The sequence below is a fragment of the Eucalyptus grandis genome, chromosome 8 (genome assembly GCF_016545825.1).
Source record: "Eucalyptus grandis isolate ANBG69807.140 chromosome 8, ASM1654582v1, whole genome shotgun sequence".
Lineage (NCBI taxonomy): Eukaryota > Viridiplantae > Streptophyta > Magnoliopsida > Myrtales > Myrtaceae > Eucalyptus > Eucalyptus grandis.
This window is the reverse complement of record NC_052619.1, coordinates 69364518-69381163: the sequence shown is the minus strand read 5'-3', so window position 1 is coordinate 69381163 and position 16646 is coordinate 69364518. Positions and strand designations below refer to the sequence as shown.

Here is a 16646-nt window from a genome sequence, read left to right as displayed (position 1 = left end):
GAATAATCCTCAAATGCCAAAAAAGAATTTCCAGCCAAGTACCAAAATTGATATAATACTTAAGCTATTATAATTCAACTTTGCTAACATAATAATCTTTGAGATATACTTGTGAAAATAATTATTTTATTATGAATTATAAATTTATGAAATTACAGAATACATTTATTTTCACAGTACAAAAATTATTATCATTTCTCATTATAATTCGCAAAGCAAACACGGAATAACAAGACCCCTGGCACCGACATATCAAAAATGGGAGAGTCCCTTGGCAACATTCCCAAAACAAGAAATGCATAGGTAATAAAAACATAAATCCCGTACACCCACAGATAGCCAAGAGATACACACAAGTCTGACAAAATCCTAAATAAACCCGGGAAAAAAGAGAGAAAGCAAAACCCTGGAAGAAGACTCTACTACTACTTCTATTAAACAAACCCAGGAAAAAGAGAGAAAGCAAAACCCTAGAAGAAGGCTCTACTACTACTTCTATCACGTAGCGAGTGAAAGTGCTTTGTCGCGGGCCCTAATTATGAATGAAGCATTAGCTCAATTTCTCACCACCGCCACGGCGTGCAACGGATGCTTCATCTCGCAGGACAGCTTCAAGAGCTCGCTCAGGTCGACCGGGCACGCTGCATGCTCGGCCCACTCGAACCGGCGCACCAGCTCGGCCACCCACATGGTCACCGTGGCCAGGCCGAGATTCTTCCCGGGGCAGACCCGGCGCCCGGACCCAAACGGGGCGAGCCTCAGGTCGCCGCCCCGAACATCCACGTCGCGCTCGAGGAACCTCTCGGGCATGAACGTGTCCGGATCCTCCCACACGCTCGGGTCGTGGCAGATGGCCCACATGTTGACCATCGCCGTCGTGCCGGCCGGGACCAGCATCCCGTTGCTGAGCTGGACATCCGACGTGGAGAGTCGGGCCCACGAGAGGAGAGGGCCCGGGGGGTGCATCCTCAGGCCTTCCTTGACCACGGCCTGCAAGTAGGGCAGCCTGGCCATGTCAGCATCAGTCAAGCCTCCCCCGCCGCCGCGGGAGGCGGCGTCGGCAAGCTCTCTCCGGAGCGTTTCCTGGACTCGCGGGTGCAACACCAGCTCGGCCATGATCCACTCGGTTAACAGAGCCGTCGTGTCCGTGCCCCTGAAAATCATTTCCTGCACGAATGGACATTTCCTCACCTAATCAATTATAGCAAAAACGATGATACGACAAAACTGCGGCGGTAAATTGGCCATTTCCCCATCTAATGCGTAGCGGACAGCGACCCGATGTTATTACCACCTTGAGACGTTACGATCAAATTAGGCTTTGTCGCACTTCAATTTCAAACCAATCAAAAAGAACGGACATAAACAATCGAATGACCGCAGTACAACAAACTAGTCCCACGATTATTTTCAAATCTCTTCGTTTCTTGGCTTTTTCGTACGATGAATAAGGTTTGATCACGATGGAAAAGTATCATTATTTCATCCGACATGGTCGGCGGCTCCCATGAAGAAAAGGACCATGCTAATAAAAATTGACATTGGAAATGGCATGTCATGATTATTAAAATGAATTTGTCAAATGAAGTGAGGAATTGTAAGAAATTAGGTGGAGCATGCGTAGAAAGTTCAGAGCAAATACGTACCCATAAGATGGCGACCATGTCATCCTCATCGAGCTTCTCGTCGCCATCCAGGGAGAGCAAGACGTCGACGAAATCAGCTTCGTCGGCGGCGACCTTGTTGCTGCCCTCATCGTTCTTCCGCCGATGCTCTGCGATGATGCCGCGAACGAAGCGTTTCACCCTCGGGACGAGCCTCGCGCAGCGTTCGTCCACGCGAGCCGGGTCGTGCACGTAGCTCAGCCACGGCACGTAGTCGGACCAGTTGAACGCCCCCAGCAGCTCGAACCCTTCTCTCACCATCGACCTCAGGTCCTCCAGCTCCTCGGCGTCGCGGCCGACGTCGTATCGCTTCCCGAACACGCTCCCCATGATGCTGTTCAGCGAGGCCAGCTGGAGGTGATCCCGGAGCGCCACGAAGCCGCGGACCCTTTGTTCGGCGGCGATGCGGCTCACCATCGCGGCGCAGTCGAGCAGGCGGGCCGGCCCGTGGGCCGAGACGCGGCGCGGGGCGAAGAGGTGGACGCCGCGACGCGGCGGAGGAGCCGCCAGTAGGCGCCGGCGGGGGCGAACCCGATGGCCCGTTCGAACATGAGGCTGCGGGCGGAGCGCTTGAGCGGGCGGTCGGCGAAGCCCGGGGAGGCGAGGATCTCACGGGCGGTGCGCGGGTCGGAGGACACGACGGCCGGGGCCGAGCCGAGGCTGAAGGCCATGAGCTGGGCCCCGGCCGGGGTGCGGGCGGCGGCGGCGGCGAGGACGCGGTGGGGAGGCAGTCTCGACCGGGGCGGCCGCGGAGGGCGAGGAGGCTGCCGAAGATGGGGAGGCCAAGGGGGCCGTGGATGGGGACGCGGCCCTTGCGGTTCCTGCCGTGGCGCCACGCGATTCCGCCGGGGGAGAGAGCCCAAGTGAGGAGGGAGAGAGCGAGGAAGGCGAGGAAGATGGAGGGAACGACGACGTACGCATCTTCAAGGAGGCGGTCGGAGCCCAAGAAGGCAGGGAGGGCGAAGATCCACCAGTTGGCGTCCTTGCTGATCATCCCTTTTCCTCTCTTCTGGGTCTTTGACTCCGCTTCTTTGTCGGGGAAGTTAAGGTTTAAGCTGGCTAGAGAGAGAGGGGTGAAGCTGGAGTGAGGAGAGAAGGAGGTGGCGAGAGAAGTGATGATATATAGAGAGCGCTTTGTTTAGGAAGGGCGCGATGCTTCAAGTCCAAAGGTCGTTTGTCAAAAGGTAGAGAGATGCGATGGGGAGGCTAGGGGGTGTTTTTCCATGGACAAGGTGCATCGTCGATGGTTATTTATAAGGGATCGAGAGGTCAAAATAAATATCGAGTAGGGAGTAGTAGTTTCACGTGGGAAGAGGAGCGAGAGATTGTATGAATTTAAGAGAGAGAAGGAGACAGGGAGGGAGTAAATATAGGATTGTAAAATGTGTGGTTGGGGTGTGTTAAGGGGGCCGTTACGACAATGGGATATGCATGTTTTGAGTGTCCGCCGGAGCAAAGAGGACTCATGAGAAGCTCCCAAGTCTTTGTAGGCACCATGGCATGTCCTTTGTCCGAATTTAGTTCATGTGAAAGTTCATAGGAAGATGAGCCTTATGAAATCCTTAGGTTGTGATAAATATTTCATTCTCATGAAATCGATGCCTCAACACAATTTTATCGATTTGAAAAGGAAAATTGTAATATTGTTCTCCGCATCGTTATACATCGATTTGTCCGTGTAGCGCAAAGCTTCTTACTTCTCATTATTTAAGGAAACAAAAGGTGGCCCCGACATGAATATGGATATATTACCTGTACTACGAACAAAGCCCTCTCTCGAATAATTAGCATTTTGAGAAATCTTAATGTAGACTAATTGGATTTTGCCAACACTCCCTTAACCCGATCAGAGTCAGACACAAGTATATATAGGGGTCGAGTTGATACCTAATTCAACTTACGTGTCAAACTAAAAATCAGTGAGAGAATAAGGGTATTAAAATCATGAATTCCAATGTAGGTCGCATTTTTCTCCATTTTAACCTCAAACTAGTGAGTTGTAAAAATTGACATGGCTCACGTTCATCTATATGCGGGATGTCCATTTTTATAACCTAGTAGTCTAAGACTAACTTAGAGGAAATATACACCCCAATTAGAGATTAAGGATAACATGACCGTTCCAATATTATTTTCTAAATAAGACTATCCTAAGAGAGACTATGACAAAAGCATAGTTTTTAGGGTTAGAAGAGTGGGCAAAATGCAAATTTAAATGCGAAGTGAAAGTGCTAGAGATATGGATGTGAGCTTCGGCCATGGAGAAAGCGATGTAGAAGCTGCTCAAGTTAGGCATCGGGAGACGCGAAGGGGACTGACTTTTATTCATTGTGTCTTCTAGGGAGAAAAAAGAAATGGAAAGAAATCCATTTTTTTTTTTTTTTAATTTCAAGATAGATACCAAGGAAGGGAGACTGGCGAATGCCTGGTGGGGAGTAGCAAAATTGCTTGACATTGCACGGTATTGTCCAATCATGTTCTTGGGCTGTCTCTATGGAACGTGTCCTATAGTTGTCTCCCACCGTCGAAAGTGTTCTGTTCACTTTAGCTGACCAGCACCTATGTACTACAGGCTATTAAATGTTCATCTCAGGCGGCATGCGGGAGATGGCGGTGCCAGATTTTTGTCTCTCCAATCTCCAGTTTTGCGCGTGAGAAAGCGGTCTCTTCTCTATCTGCGAAACGGTTTCGATGGAAACCCTAATTCGTGTCCCCTTCCCTTTGACGGTGCCGAAACCAGAACTGCCCATTGGATGTACATATCGAAGGGCGAAAGACATTCTGCAATAATTTCCTTGAAATTTTAATAATTATAATACATGTCACGCGATATGAATATTTCGTGGTAAACTCTATAACAGCGAAAAGTTAGATGTTAGGAATGTCAACTCTATATGTGATCCACCGGGTTTCGTTAATGGTCTAGATGATTTGACATTTTTAATTTTAAGAAAAATTTGCTCATTTTCTAGGTACAATGCATTGTAGTTACATGGTTGATGTAGAGGGCGCTCATGGCCTGAATAAGGGTTTAGGTAGCTATTAAGTTTTATTTTAGTCTAGTTGCATGAACAAAACATGCATGCAATTTTTAACGTGTTGAGTTCTTTAACCAGGTCATACTCAGATAATTTAGCCCCTAATCACAGTTTATCGTTAATAGCATTGATAATCCCAACATCTTTCTAATGTTTATAGATATTTTTTCATGGGAAACGATTTTTTTTTTTTTTTGTAATGCAGAACCCTATGTAGTATGATTGTACAGGTTTTATGACAAAGCATAAGTTCCAAGGTTCCCCTAAAATAACATGGCCAATACCAATTTGAGTTATAGCAATAATTGAATCGTTGATTAATTAATCGGCATAAGAACCCAACCCTGCCTTCTTCTCCACAATGATAAAGAAAGAGTTCGGAAAAATTGGCCAAAAAGTCCTAAACCTCAATTTTGCCAATTTAATTAAAATCTTATAATTTTGCCGTTCTAAATTTTTCATGTTTTGCCAATTTTAACCAAAAATTACTAACGTGAATGCCAGCCATTTTACATGGCATGACCAACGTTGATGTAAAAAAAAAAAAATTAAATTTTGTTCTTTTCTTTATTATTATTATTATTATTATTATTATTATTATTATTATTATTATTATTATTATTATGGCTAGAAGGGTTGCCTAGCCCTTGCCTAGATCATTGCGGCAAGAGACGAGGTAGCCTAGCTCATGGCAATGGCCTTGCCCAGGTCCGGGCAAGGCTAACAAGCTCTTGTCCGAGGCCACCGATGGCGAGAGAGAGAAAAAGGAATAAAAAAAATTTAAAAATATATTATTAAAATTTTTCAATGTCAATGTTGGCAATGTCACAATAGACTACCAGATAATATTCTCAAAAGAGTTTTTGTAGAAAGAAGCCAAGTGAACAAGATTAGATGAAATCTTCAACAAGATTCTCAAGCTTTGATGCTCCAAGCTTGCCGCTTTCATACCCGAGATTCCACTCGATAGTCCGACACCGCGGATGACATTCTGCATTTATTTATGGTCGTTTGCTTCCTCGGACTGATTAAGAAACTAAATACCTTCGATCTTACAAAGCCTCCACAATGTAGGGAAGCTCCCATTGGTTGTTAGGGTCAACATGCGGCCCTTAGATAGCAACCACTTCATTTAATTACAAGTACTAATGTTGATTGCCGTCTCGTGTCCCGACACGTCGGTACAATTAAGGTGTGGTTCTTGTGTACTATAGTTGATTCTTTCGTCTGTGTTCATACCTAAAACGAGTGAGTTAAACTCCGTTGGATTTATCCCAAACCCTAACGTGATTGTGCCGTGTTAGGTCTTATGGGATTGATGGTTGTCCTTGGAGAGGTCGAGGTTCATGCATTCTTCAGGCGATGTTAAGATTGTTTAATGGTAATTGTCAAGGTGCATTTCGTTCAGCTTTGCAAATGGGCATTGAGTGTAAAGTAAATATTGGAAGTCAAAATCATTTGGGAAAATACAAATTGTGTTTGATTAAAACCTCTTTATAAATGGACTTTGAGTTGAATGTGTGTTTGGTAAAAAAAAAAAAAAAACTTTTACAATGAGCTTTGGATATATTTTATATATATTTATTTTTAAAAAAAAAAACACAAACCCTTCGATGGTCTAGCAAAGGGCTGCTATGGCATCCGACAAGTTAGATTTGGCGCCAGTGGCTATTGGTCAAGGTTGCTTGACGTTGGGCGACCTTCGATGAGGGTTGTGCAACCCAGCCGAGGGCCACCAAAGGTCAAACGACCTTGGACGACCCTTAGCGAGGGTCGCCGACGCTAGATCTGGCTCACCGACAACTGTAGCCCTTCGCCAGTCCACCAAAGTGTTTGGTCCTTTTTAAATTTAAAATAATAATAATAATAATGAAAGACGAAATTGGAATTTTGAAAAATTAGTAAGGGTAGTTCGGAAGAAAAAAGAGTTTCACCATTTGGTTAAATGCTGAAAACCCAAAGTTAGGCCCCGTTTGGTTGGACTTTCCCAAGGGGCTTTGGGCCCTGAAAGCCCCTTGGGGAAAATTTTTGTGTTTGGCAAAACTTTTGAATGCTCCTTCGTGGAATGTGGGCATTCCACAAGTTGAAAGCCCAATGCTAAGGTAGGGTCTGCTTTCGCCTTTGGCATTTCCAAAATGCCCGAGAGTCACTTTATTCATTCTTCTTCCCGCCATCTTCTTCCTTGTTCGGTTCTTCTTCCCCGCCCGAGAGTCGGTCGAGTTTCGCAGATTGACGCGCGCGCCCGCAAGAAGGCCGCCGGGATGCCTCACCGAGGTCGCGCAACCTCGGGCGAGGTGGCCTAGGTCGGGCGACGTCGCTTGAGGCCGCGCGGCCTCGAGCAACGCCTTGGGTCGCGCCCGAGGTCGAGCAACCTAGGCGACGCCGTCGACCTCGGCGACGCCCGGGTCGCTGGACCTCAAGCGACGCCCGGGTCGTTGGACCTCGAGCAGCGTCGCTGAAGCCGCGCGACCTCGGGCGAGCTGCTCCCCGCCACCACCAGCGCCACCACCACCAGCCGCACCCCCACGATCACCAGCTGCATCTCCTCCTCCCTTTTCTTTTTTTCATTTTTCATTTTACTTTGAAATAGCTTTGCAAAACATACACAAAAAATTAGTTTCCAAACACACTTCCCTTCCCAAAATGCTCATTCTCTCAAGGATACTTGTGCCATTTCCCCAAAGTTGAACCAAACGGGGCCTTAATCCCTACTAGTATTGGGCTTTTAGCATTCCCAATGCTAACTTGGAAGTAAAAACTTATTCAAAATAGTTGTCAAACAGTCTAATATTTTCCAAATGGGCTTTGGAGGTTGAAAGCCCTTTGGAAATGTTGAACCAAACACACCCATTGTCTCTCGCTAAATTCACGGGAGTGTTTTGATACATGTGGAAAGGCCATAAAGTATGTGAGAAGATGGGTGTGTTTAAGAACATTTTGAAAAAGCTTTTAGAAAAATGCATAGGAATTTAGGTAGAAGATATTTCCAAAATGCAAATCATATTCAATAAAGGTGTAATTTGAAAACCTTTACCGGTGGAACTCAGCCATCGTCCACCAGATCTAGCCATAAGCTAGCCTTGTTTGAGGCGGTGTTGCCTGGGACACGCGGCTCAATTGAGATATGGCATCGCTGGCAGCTTGAAGCCTCATTGATGGCATTATGTGATGTGGAGACATTTTCGAAATTACGAAACTTTAGCTAGAGCAAACTTGGAAGGAAAAAATGCATTTACATTTCCAAAATGCTCAAAACATGAAGCATCCCACTATGAGCCAAAATTTATTGACCTTTGAAAATGCAATTGCATCTCTCCAAAGCTCTCCAAAGAATTTGTCAAATGGTACTTGCATTTACTCAAGGGGCTCTCGAAAAATGATTCCTTAAAATGCCAGACTGTTTATTTGTTTCAACTTTGAATGAGGCTTGTGTTAATGCAAATTGCCTAAGTTGATGGTTAGATAGATTTCCATCCAAGATACAATTGCAATGCTTGAAATGTAGCATAGGATTAGACTTATGCCCTCACTAGGGGTGTGCAAAATAACCAAGAATCGCCCAGAATCAGACTCACCCAAAATCAACAATTCCCAAGGGGACTGATCTGGTTCCTAGTTCCAATTTACTTGAATTGGTAGTATTAGTCCAATTTCTAGTTCCGGACATGGAACTACCCACCCAAACCAAACCAATATATATATTAAAAAATAAATTTCAACTCAATTACTTAATTATTTTGTAGTTTTTCAAGCAATATATATTTGTAATATTAGATATTATTGACTAATTTTGTCTCTTAGGTGTGCAAAAAGATTAACTCCCTTACTTTTTATTTGTTCTAATAATCCATTCACTTGATTTCTTAGTCAAAACAAAATAAATAAATAAAGAGGATGGAGGAAACCGATTGGAGATGTCCGTAAATGTCGTGGCACTTTGTCATTATGATACGAAATTAAAAGCTAATGGCTCATTTTAAGAGCGTAATTAGATTTCTCCTTAGCAATCCTATGGTTAAATTAAGTTAATGTAGAAAAAAGATGGATCAAACGATTAATATTTTGATTTATGCGGAAATTAAGACTTCTAACGTAGAGTCTAATTCTTAATATGTTCCTGGTGTCGAGAAATCCTACGAGAATGACACCATGACTTTCAGAAAAATTAAATTCCTAGCCAACGAATATTGTCAATTCGTTTTGCCCTATAAATTTCAATCATTCATCAAAATCAATGGCTCACAATTTAATCAGAATTCAAGGCCGAATAAGTTTTAGTGCTCTACATAAAAAGTAGGTTCACCATAATATTAATTGATGAATGTAATTTTATAGGGATTAGGGAACGATTACATAAATCCACTCGGATATCGAACCGAATCAACAGTCTAGTTTTTGGATGGATCCATAAAACTAATGAGTGATTCTCAGTTTCAATTTTTTGGAATTGATCTTTAATGGATAGTTTCTAATTCTAAAGTGGGAACAGTCCACCCAAATCATGCTCATCCCTAATCTCCACAATAGCTGTTTTGCATTGCGATGCTTTACTTGGGTTCCAACATCACCTGCCGAGAGCTCGTGGCTTTCTCGCTCGGGGAGGCGAGGACGGCGCACGATTCTCCACGTCGGTTGTGGAAAAGAAGAGGGATCGATGTGCCAGCTCCGGAAATGACTTGTGCAACTCAAAAGTTGCAAATGGAGAAACTTCCGACCGCATACATTTTATGATTGCATCGTATGAATCAGACCATTAGAAACTTTTTCGTAGTTTACTTTATAGAATTTGTGACTTTGTTAATACAATTCATTTATCTTTTTTACCTAAATTTATGCAAATACTGAGGTCATGAGAGCAGTTGGTCGACTATACTGGCGGAAAGCGCAAAAATATGTCTCACGTTGTATTAATTAAAAACGAGAAGTCTCTCATTTCAACATTCGATAACATACCACGTATTCCCCCCTTTTTTTGTTCTTGTATTTTCTAATTCCTGTTGATTTAGTTGGAATTAATAAAGAGATTTCCAAGCATATAAAATAACAAAAAGGGATTGCTGCGGCACCATGCTCCTTCACGTGAAAAAAAAAAGGATATTAGGAATCTCTAAAATAATATTTTCAATCCCTCATTTAATGAAATTGCTCGAAAAAAAAAATCTTAGTTCAAGATCACTGTTTTGATGTCGGGCTCTAGCCCAATAGTTTCAAAAGATTGTTTTAGGAAAATGACACATTTCCCTAGATTTTTGTTTAGTGTGCAATGAAATCTCTAAACTTTAGCATAATATATAATGTTATCCTAAACTTTTGATTTACTCGATGAGGTCCCCGATTTTTTTGTATAATTCAATTTAATCTTTTCATTATATGAAAATGTTCAATATTGTCTTTGAATTTGGATTGATGGAAGAATAATATTAAATATTTTCTTATAATTCAGGGGGTCACATTGTATATAAGACCAAAGTTCATTATAATTTATGTCACTATCCCATTATTTTAAGGGAATAAGTTACAAAAAAAAAAAACCCCCAAATTATAGCCGTTATGACATATTTACTTTAAACTTTTTTTTATGATATCAAAAACCTCAAACTATACCCATTGTAACACAATTACCCTAAACTTTTTCCCGTGACATAAAAAATCCAAATTTGTACCTATGTGACACATCTACTCTCCATCAAAGTTCTATTAGATGATTTTTCAGTCAAAACATCATTTTTATTTTACTTAAGTTACATGGATGCTATGTTAATGTTGTTTATTTTCTGACGTCCATGTAGGTAGATTGATAACGATTTTTATTGACAAAATTTTGATGGAATGTAAATATGTCACACGAATACCATGCAATGTCAAGCAACTTTGCTACTCCCCACCAGGCATTCGCCAGTCTCCTTCCTTGGTATCTATCTTGAAATTAAAAAAAAAAAAAAAATGGATTTCTTTCCATTTCTTTTTCTCCTAGAAGACACAGTGAATAAAAGTCAGTCCCCAATGGAGCATTCAATTCAAACCTTCGCGTCTCCCGATGCCTAACTTGAGCAGCTTCTACATCGCTTTCTCCATGGCCGAAGCTCACATCCATATCTCTAGCACTTTCACTTCGCATTTAAATTTGCATTTTGCACACTCTTCTAGCCCTAAAAACTATGCTTTTGTCATAGTCTCTCTTAGGATAGTCTTATTTAGAAAATAATATTGGAACGGTCATGTTATCCTTAATCTCTAATTGGGGTGTATATTTCCTCTAAGTTAGTCTTAGACTACTAGGTTATAAAAATGGACATCCCGCATATAGATGAATGTGAGCCATGTCAATTTTTACAACTCACTAGTTTGAGGTTAAAATGGAGGAAAATGCGACCTACATTGGAATTCATGATTTTAATATCCTTGTTCTCTCACTGGTTTTTAGTTTGACACATAAGTTGAATTAGATATCAACTCGACCCCTATATATACTTGTGTCTGACTCTGATCGGGTTAAGGGAGTGTTGGCAAAATCCAATTAGTCTACATTAAGATTTCTCAAAATGCTAATTATTCGAGAGAGGGTTTTGTTCGTAGTACAAGTAATAATTGGATATCTATATTCATGTCGGGGCCACCTTTTGTTTCCTTAAATAATGAGAAGTAAGAAGCTTCGCGTTACACGGACAAATCGATATGTAACGATGCGGAGAACAATATTATAAATTTCATTTTCAAATCGATAAAATTGTGTTGAGGCATCGATTTCATGAGAAGGAAATATTTATCACAACCTAAGGACTTCATAAGGCTCATCTTCCTATGAACTTTCGCATGAACTAAATTCGGACAAAGGACATGCCATGGGTGCCTACAAAGACTTGGGAGCTTCTCATGAGTCCTCTTTGCTCCGGCGGACACTCAAAACATGCGTATCCCATTGTCGTAACGGCGCCCTTAACACACCCCAACCACGCATTTAACGATCCTATATTTACTCCCTACCTGTCTCCTTCTCTCTTTTAAATTCATACAATCTCCCGCTCCTCTTCCCACGTGAAACTACTACTCCCTACTCGATATTTATTTCGACCTGTCGATCCCTTATAAATAACCATCGACGATGCACCTTGTCCATGGAAAAACACCCCCTAGCCTCCCCATCGCATCTCTCTACCTTTTGACAAACGACCTTTGGACTTGAAGCATCGCGCCCTTCCTAAACAAAGCGCTCTCTATATATCATCACTTCTCTCGCCACCTCCTTCTCTCCTCACTCCAGCTTCACCTCTCTCTCTCCAGCTTAAACCTTAACTTTCCCAACAAAGAAGCGGAGTCAAAGACCCAGAAGAAAGGAAAAGGGATGATCAGCAAGGACGCCAACTGGTGGATCTTCGCCCTCCCTGCCTTCTTGGGCTCCGACCGCCTCCTTGAAGATGCGTACGTCGTCGTTCCCTCCATCTTCCTCGCCTTCCTCGCTCTCTCCCTCCTCACTTGGGCTCTCTCCCCCGGCGGAATCGCGTGGCGCCACGGCAGGAACCGCAAGGGCCGCGTCCCCATCCACGGCCCCTTGGCCTCCCCATCTTCGGCAGCCTCCTCGCCCTCCGCGGCCGCCCCGGTCGAGACTGCCTCCCCACCGCGTCCTCGCCGCCGCCGCCGCCCGCACCCCGGCCGGGGCCCAGCTCATGGCCTTCAGCCTCGGCTCGGCCCCGGCCGTCGTGTCCTCCGACCCGCGCACCGCCCGTGAGATCCTCGCCTCCCGGGCTTCGCCGACCGCCCGCTCAAGCGCTCCGCCCGCAGCCTCATGTTCGAACGGGCCATCGGGTTCGCCCCCGCCGGCGCCTACTGGCGGCTCCTCCGCCGCGTCGCGGCGTCCCACCTCTTCGCCCCGCGCCGCGTCTCGGCCCACGGGCCGGCCCGCCTGCTCGACTGCGCCGCGATGGTGAGCCGCATCGCCGCCGAACAAAGGGTCCGCGGCTTCGTGGCGCTCGGGATCACCTCCAGCTGGCCTCGCTGAACAGCATCATGGGGAGCGTGTTCGGGAAGCGATACGACGTCGGCCGCGACGCCGAGGAGCTGGAGGACCTGAGGTCGATGGTGAGAGAAGGGTTCGAGCTGCTGGGGCGTTCAACTGGTCCGACTACGTGCCGTGGCTGAGCTACGTGCACGACCCGGCTCGCGTGGACGAACGCTGCGCGAGGCTCGTCCCGAGGGTGAAACGCTTCGTTCGCGGCATCATCGCAGAGCATCGGCGGAAGAACGATGAGGGCAGCAACAAGGTCGCCGCCGACGAAGCTGATTTCGTCGACGTCTTGCTCTCCCTGGATGGCGACGAGAAGCTCGATGAGGATGACATGGTCGCCATCTTATGGGTACGTATTTGCTCTGAACTTTCTACGCATGCTCCACCTAATTTCTTACAATTCCTCACTTCATTTGACAAATTCATTTTAATAATCATGACATGCCATTTCCAATGTCAATTTTTATTAGCATGGTCCTTTTCTTCATGGGAGCCGCCGACCATGTCGGATGAAATAATGATACTTTTCCATCGTGATCAAACCTTATTCATCGTACGAAAAAGCGGGCAGCAGCGGCGGCGAGGACGCGGTGGGGCAGGCAGTCTCCACCGGGGCGGCCGCGTAGGGCGAGGAGGCTGCCGAAGATGGGGAGGCCAAGGGGGCCGTGGATGGGGACGCGGCCCTTGCGGTTCCTGCCGTGGCGCCACGCGATTCCGCCGGGGGAGAGAGCCCAAGTGAGGAGGGAGAGAGCGAGGAAGGCGAGGAAGATGGAGGGAACGACGACGTACGCATCTTCAAGGAGGCGGTCGGAGCCCAAGAAGGCAGGGAGGGCGAAGATCCACCAGTTGGCGTCCTTGCTGATCATCCCTTTTCCTTTCTTCTGGGTCTTTGACTCCGCTTCTTTGTTGGGAAAGTTAAGGTTTAAACTGGAGAGAGAGAGAGGTGAAGCTGGAGTGAGGAGAGAAGGAGGTGGCGAGAGAAGTGATGATATATAGAGAGCGCTTTGTTTAGGAAGGGCGATGCTTCAAGTCCAAAGGTCGTTTGTCAGAAGGGAGAGAGATGTGATGGGGAGGCTAGGGGGTGTTTTTCCATGGACAAGGTGCATCGTCGATGGTTATTTATAAGGGATCGAGAGGTCAAAATAAATATCGAGTAGGGAGTAGTAGTTTCACGTGGGAAGAGGAGCGGGAGATTGCATGAATTCGAGAGAGAGAAGGAGACAGGTAGGGAGTAAATATAGGATCGTTAAATGCGTGGTTGGGGTGTGTTAAGGGCGCCGTTACGACAATGGGATACGCATGTTTTGAGTGTCCGCCGGAGCAAAGAGGACTCATGAGAAGCTCCCAAGTCTTTGTAGGCACCCATGGCATGTCCTTTGTCCGAATTTAGTTCATGCGAAAGTTCATAGGAAGATGAGCCTTATGAAGTCCTTAGGTTGTGATAAATATTTCCTTCTCATGAAATCGATGCCTCAACACAATTTTATCGATTTGAAAATGAAATTTATAATATTGTTCTCCGCATCGTTACATATCGATTTGTCCGTGTAACGCGAAGCTTCTTACTTCTCATTATTTAAGGAAACAAAAGGTGGCCCCGACATGAATATGGATATCCAATTATTACCTGTACTACGAACAAAACTCTCTCACGAATAATTAGCATTTTGAGAAATCTTAATGTAGACTAATTGGATTTTGCCAACACTCCCTTAACCCGATCAGAGTCAGACACAAGTATATATAGGGGTCAAGTTGATACCTAATTCAACTTACGTGTCAAACTAAAAACCAGTGAGAGAACAAGGGTATTAAAATCATGAATTCCAATGTAGGTCGCATTTTTCTCCATTTTAACCTCAAACTAGTGAGTTGTAAAAATTGACATGGCTCACGTTCATCTATATGCGGGATGTCCATTTTTATAACCTAGTAGTCTAAGACTAACTTAGAGGAAATATACACCCCAATTAGAGATTAAGGATAACATGACCGTTCCAATATTATTTTCTAAATAAGACTATCCTAGGAGAGACTATGACAAAAGCATAGTTTTTAGGGCTAGAAGAGTGTGCAAAATGCAAATTTAAATGCGAAGTGAAAGTGCTAGAGATATGGATGTGAGCTTCGGCCATGGAGAAAGCGATGTAGAAGCTGCTCAAGTTAGGCATCGGGAGACGCGAAGGTTTGAATTGAATGCTCCATTGGGGACTGACTTTTATTCATTGTGTCTTCTAGGGAGAAAAAAGAAATGGAAAGAAATCCATTTTTTTTTTTTTTATTTTATTTCAAGATAGATACCAAGGAAGGGAGACTGGCGAATGCCTGGTGGGGAGTAGCAAAATTGCTTGACATTGCATGGTATTGTCCAATCATGTTCTTGGGCTGTCTCTATGGAACGTGTCCTATAGTTGTCTCCCACCGTCGAAAGTGTTCACTTTAGCTGCTATACGACCAGCACCTATGTACTACAGGCTATTAAGGGCGTGCATGGAAACACTTTTCCGGCACACTGTACGGAAAGTGTTCCCTGAAACAAAAAGGAACAAACTGTTTTTTTTGTTTTTTTGTTTCGAACGAAATAGAAACAGAAAAAAACAAAAAAGTTGTTTCTCCTGAAAGAAACACTTCTCGGAAGGAACAAAAGAACAAAAATCACTCTTCTCTCTCTTCTTCTTCTCTTCTTCTTTTTCTTTTTTTTTTCTTCTTTTTCATTTTGCCGATCGCCGGCCTCGGCCATGGCCGGCGACCGGCTGTCGAGGCGAGGCTGCCGGCCCCGTCGGCCGGTCGTCGCGAGGCCGGTGACCGGCCGAAGAAAGGAAAAAACAAAAAGAAAAGAAAATAAAAATAAAAAATGTTTAAAAATTAAAAGAAACAAAAAATTAATAAGATTTACCAAACGTGTTTCGTTCATTTTTATTCCCGGACCAAACGTTACCAAACATGTTCTTTTGTTCAAAAACTGTTCCCAGAAACAAACACTTTTTTTTGTTTCTGTTCCCAAGAACAAAAAAAGAACAGAAACAAATCCATGCGCACCCTAAATGTTCATCTCAGGCGGCATGCGGGAGATGGCGGTACCAGATTTTTGTCCCTTAAATCTAATCTCCATTTTTGCGCATGAGAAAGCGGTCTCTCTGTCTGCGAAACGGTTTCGAGGAAACCCTAATTCGTGTCCCCTTCCCTTTGGCGGTGCCGAAACCAGAACTGCCCATTGGATATACATATCGAAGGGCGAAAGACATTCTGAAATAATTTCCTTGAAATTTTAACAATTATAATACGTGGCGCCATATGAATATTTCGTGGTAAACTCTATAACAGCGAAAAGTTGATGTAAGGAATGTCAACTCTATACGTGATCCACCGAGTTTCGTTAATGGTCTAGATGATTTGATATTTTTAATTTTAAGAAAAATTTGCTCATTTTTTGGGTACGATGTATTGTAATTATATTAACACCTAAATTTTGACGACTCAATCATTGACTTTTTTTACATAAAAATTAGAGATTAATTTTAACTCCTAAAAAAATGCATCAGAACAAATAAAATGAAAAAATGGGAAATTGATTTGTTTGATTATGTATGGAAGTTTGAAATTCCGATAAATATTCGGATTTTGTTAAATGCGGAAGTAATTTAAAAATCAAGTGAATAAAGAGCAATAATTTTTACAAAATGAAAGAAATCTAAGCAAAATCGAACTGATTGTGAAATCACGCTCTAATTTACAGCTTTAATTTAATGCGATAGAAAATGAAAGCTCAAAAAATACCATATAAAACGGCCGTTTGGAATTACTATAAAAGAGTCGCAATTTTCGTGACGGGGGTGGATTTTTTTGAAAAAAATAAAGGGCCTTCTTTGGTTCGGGAGAGAAAGAGAGGAAAAGAAAAAAAAAAAAAAAAAGGGAAAAGAAGAGAAGTGACTGGTGAGTGAC

General features: G+C 43.9%; 1 protein-coding gene and 1 pseudogene across 1 annotated transcript; one reads left to right on the top strand and one right to left on the bottom strand.

The window, feature by feature from the left end:
- Positions 1 to 441: 441 nt before the first annotated feature.
- Positions 442 to 2808, bottom strand: LOC104415825 (cytochrome P450 78A7). Its single transcript, XM_010027200.3, is given in 4 exon segments — positions 442 to 1167; positions 1647 to 2146; positions 2149 to 2413; positions 2416 to 2808. Coding segments are annotated over 4 exon segments (1620 nt in total). The 5' UTR covers positions 2659 to 2808; the 3' UTR covers positions 442 to 555.
- Positions 2809 to 11907: 9099 nt separating this feature from the next.
- LOC104417812 lies at positions 11908 to 13222 on the top strand (annotated as a pseudogene).
- The last annotated feature ends 3424 nt before the right edge of the window (positions 13223 to 16646 follow it).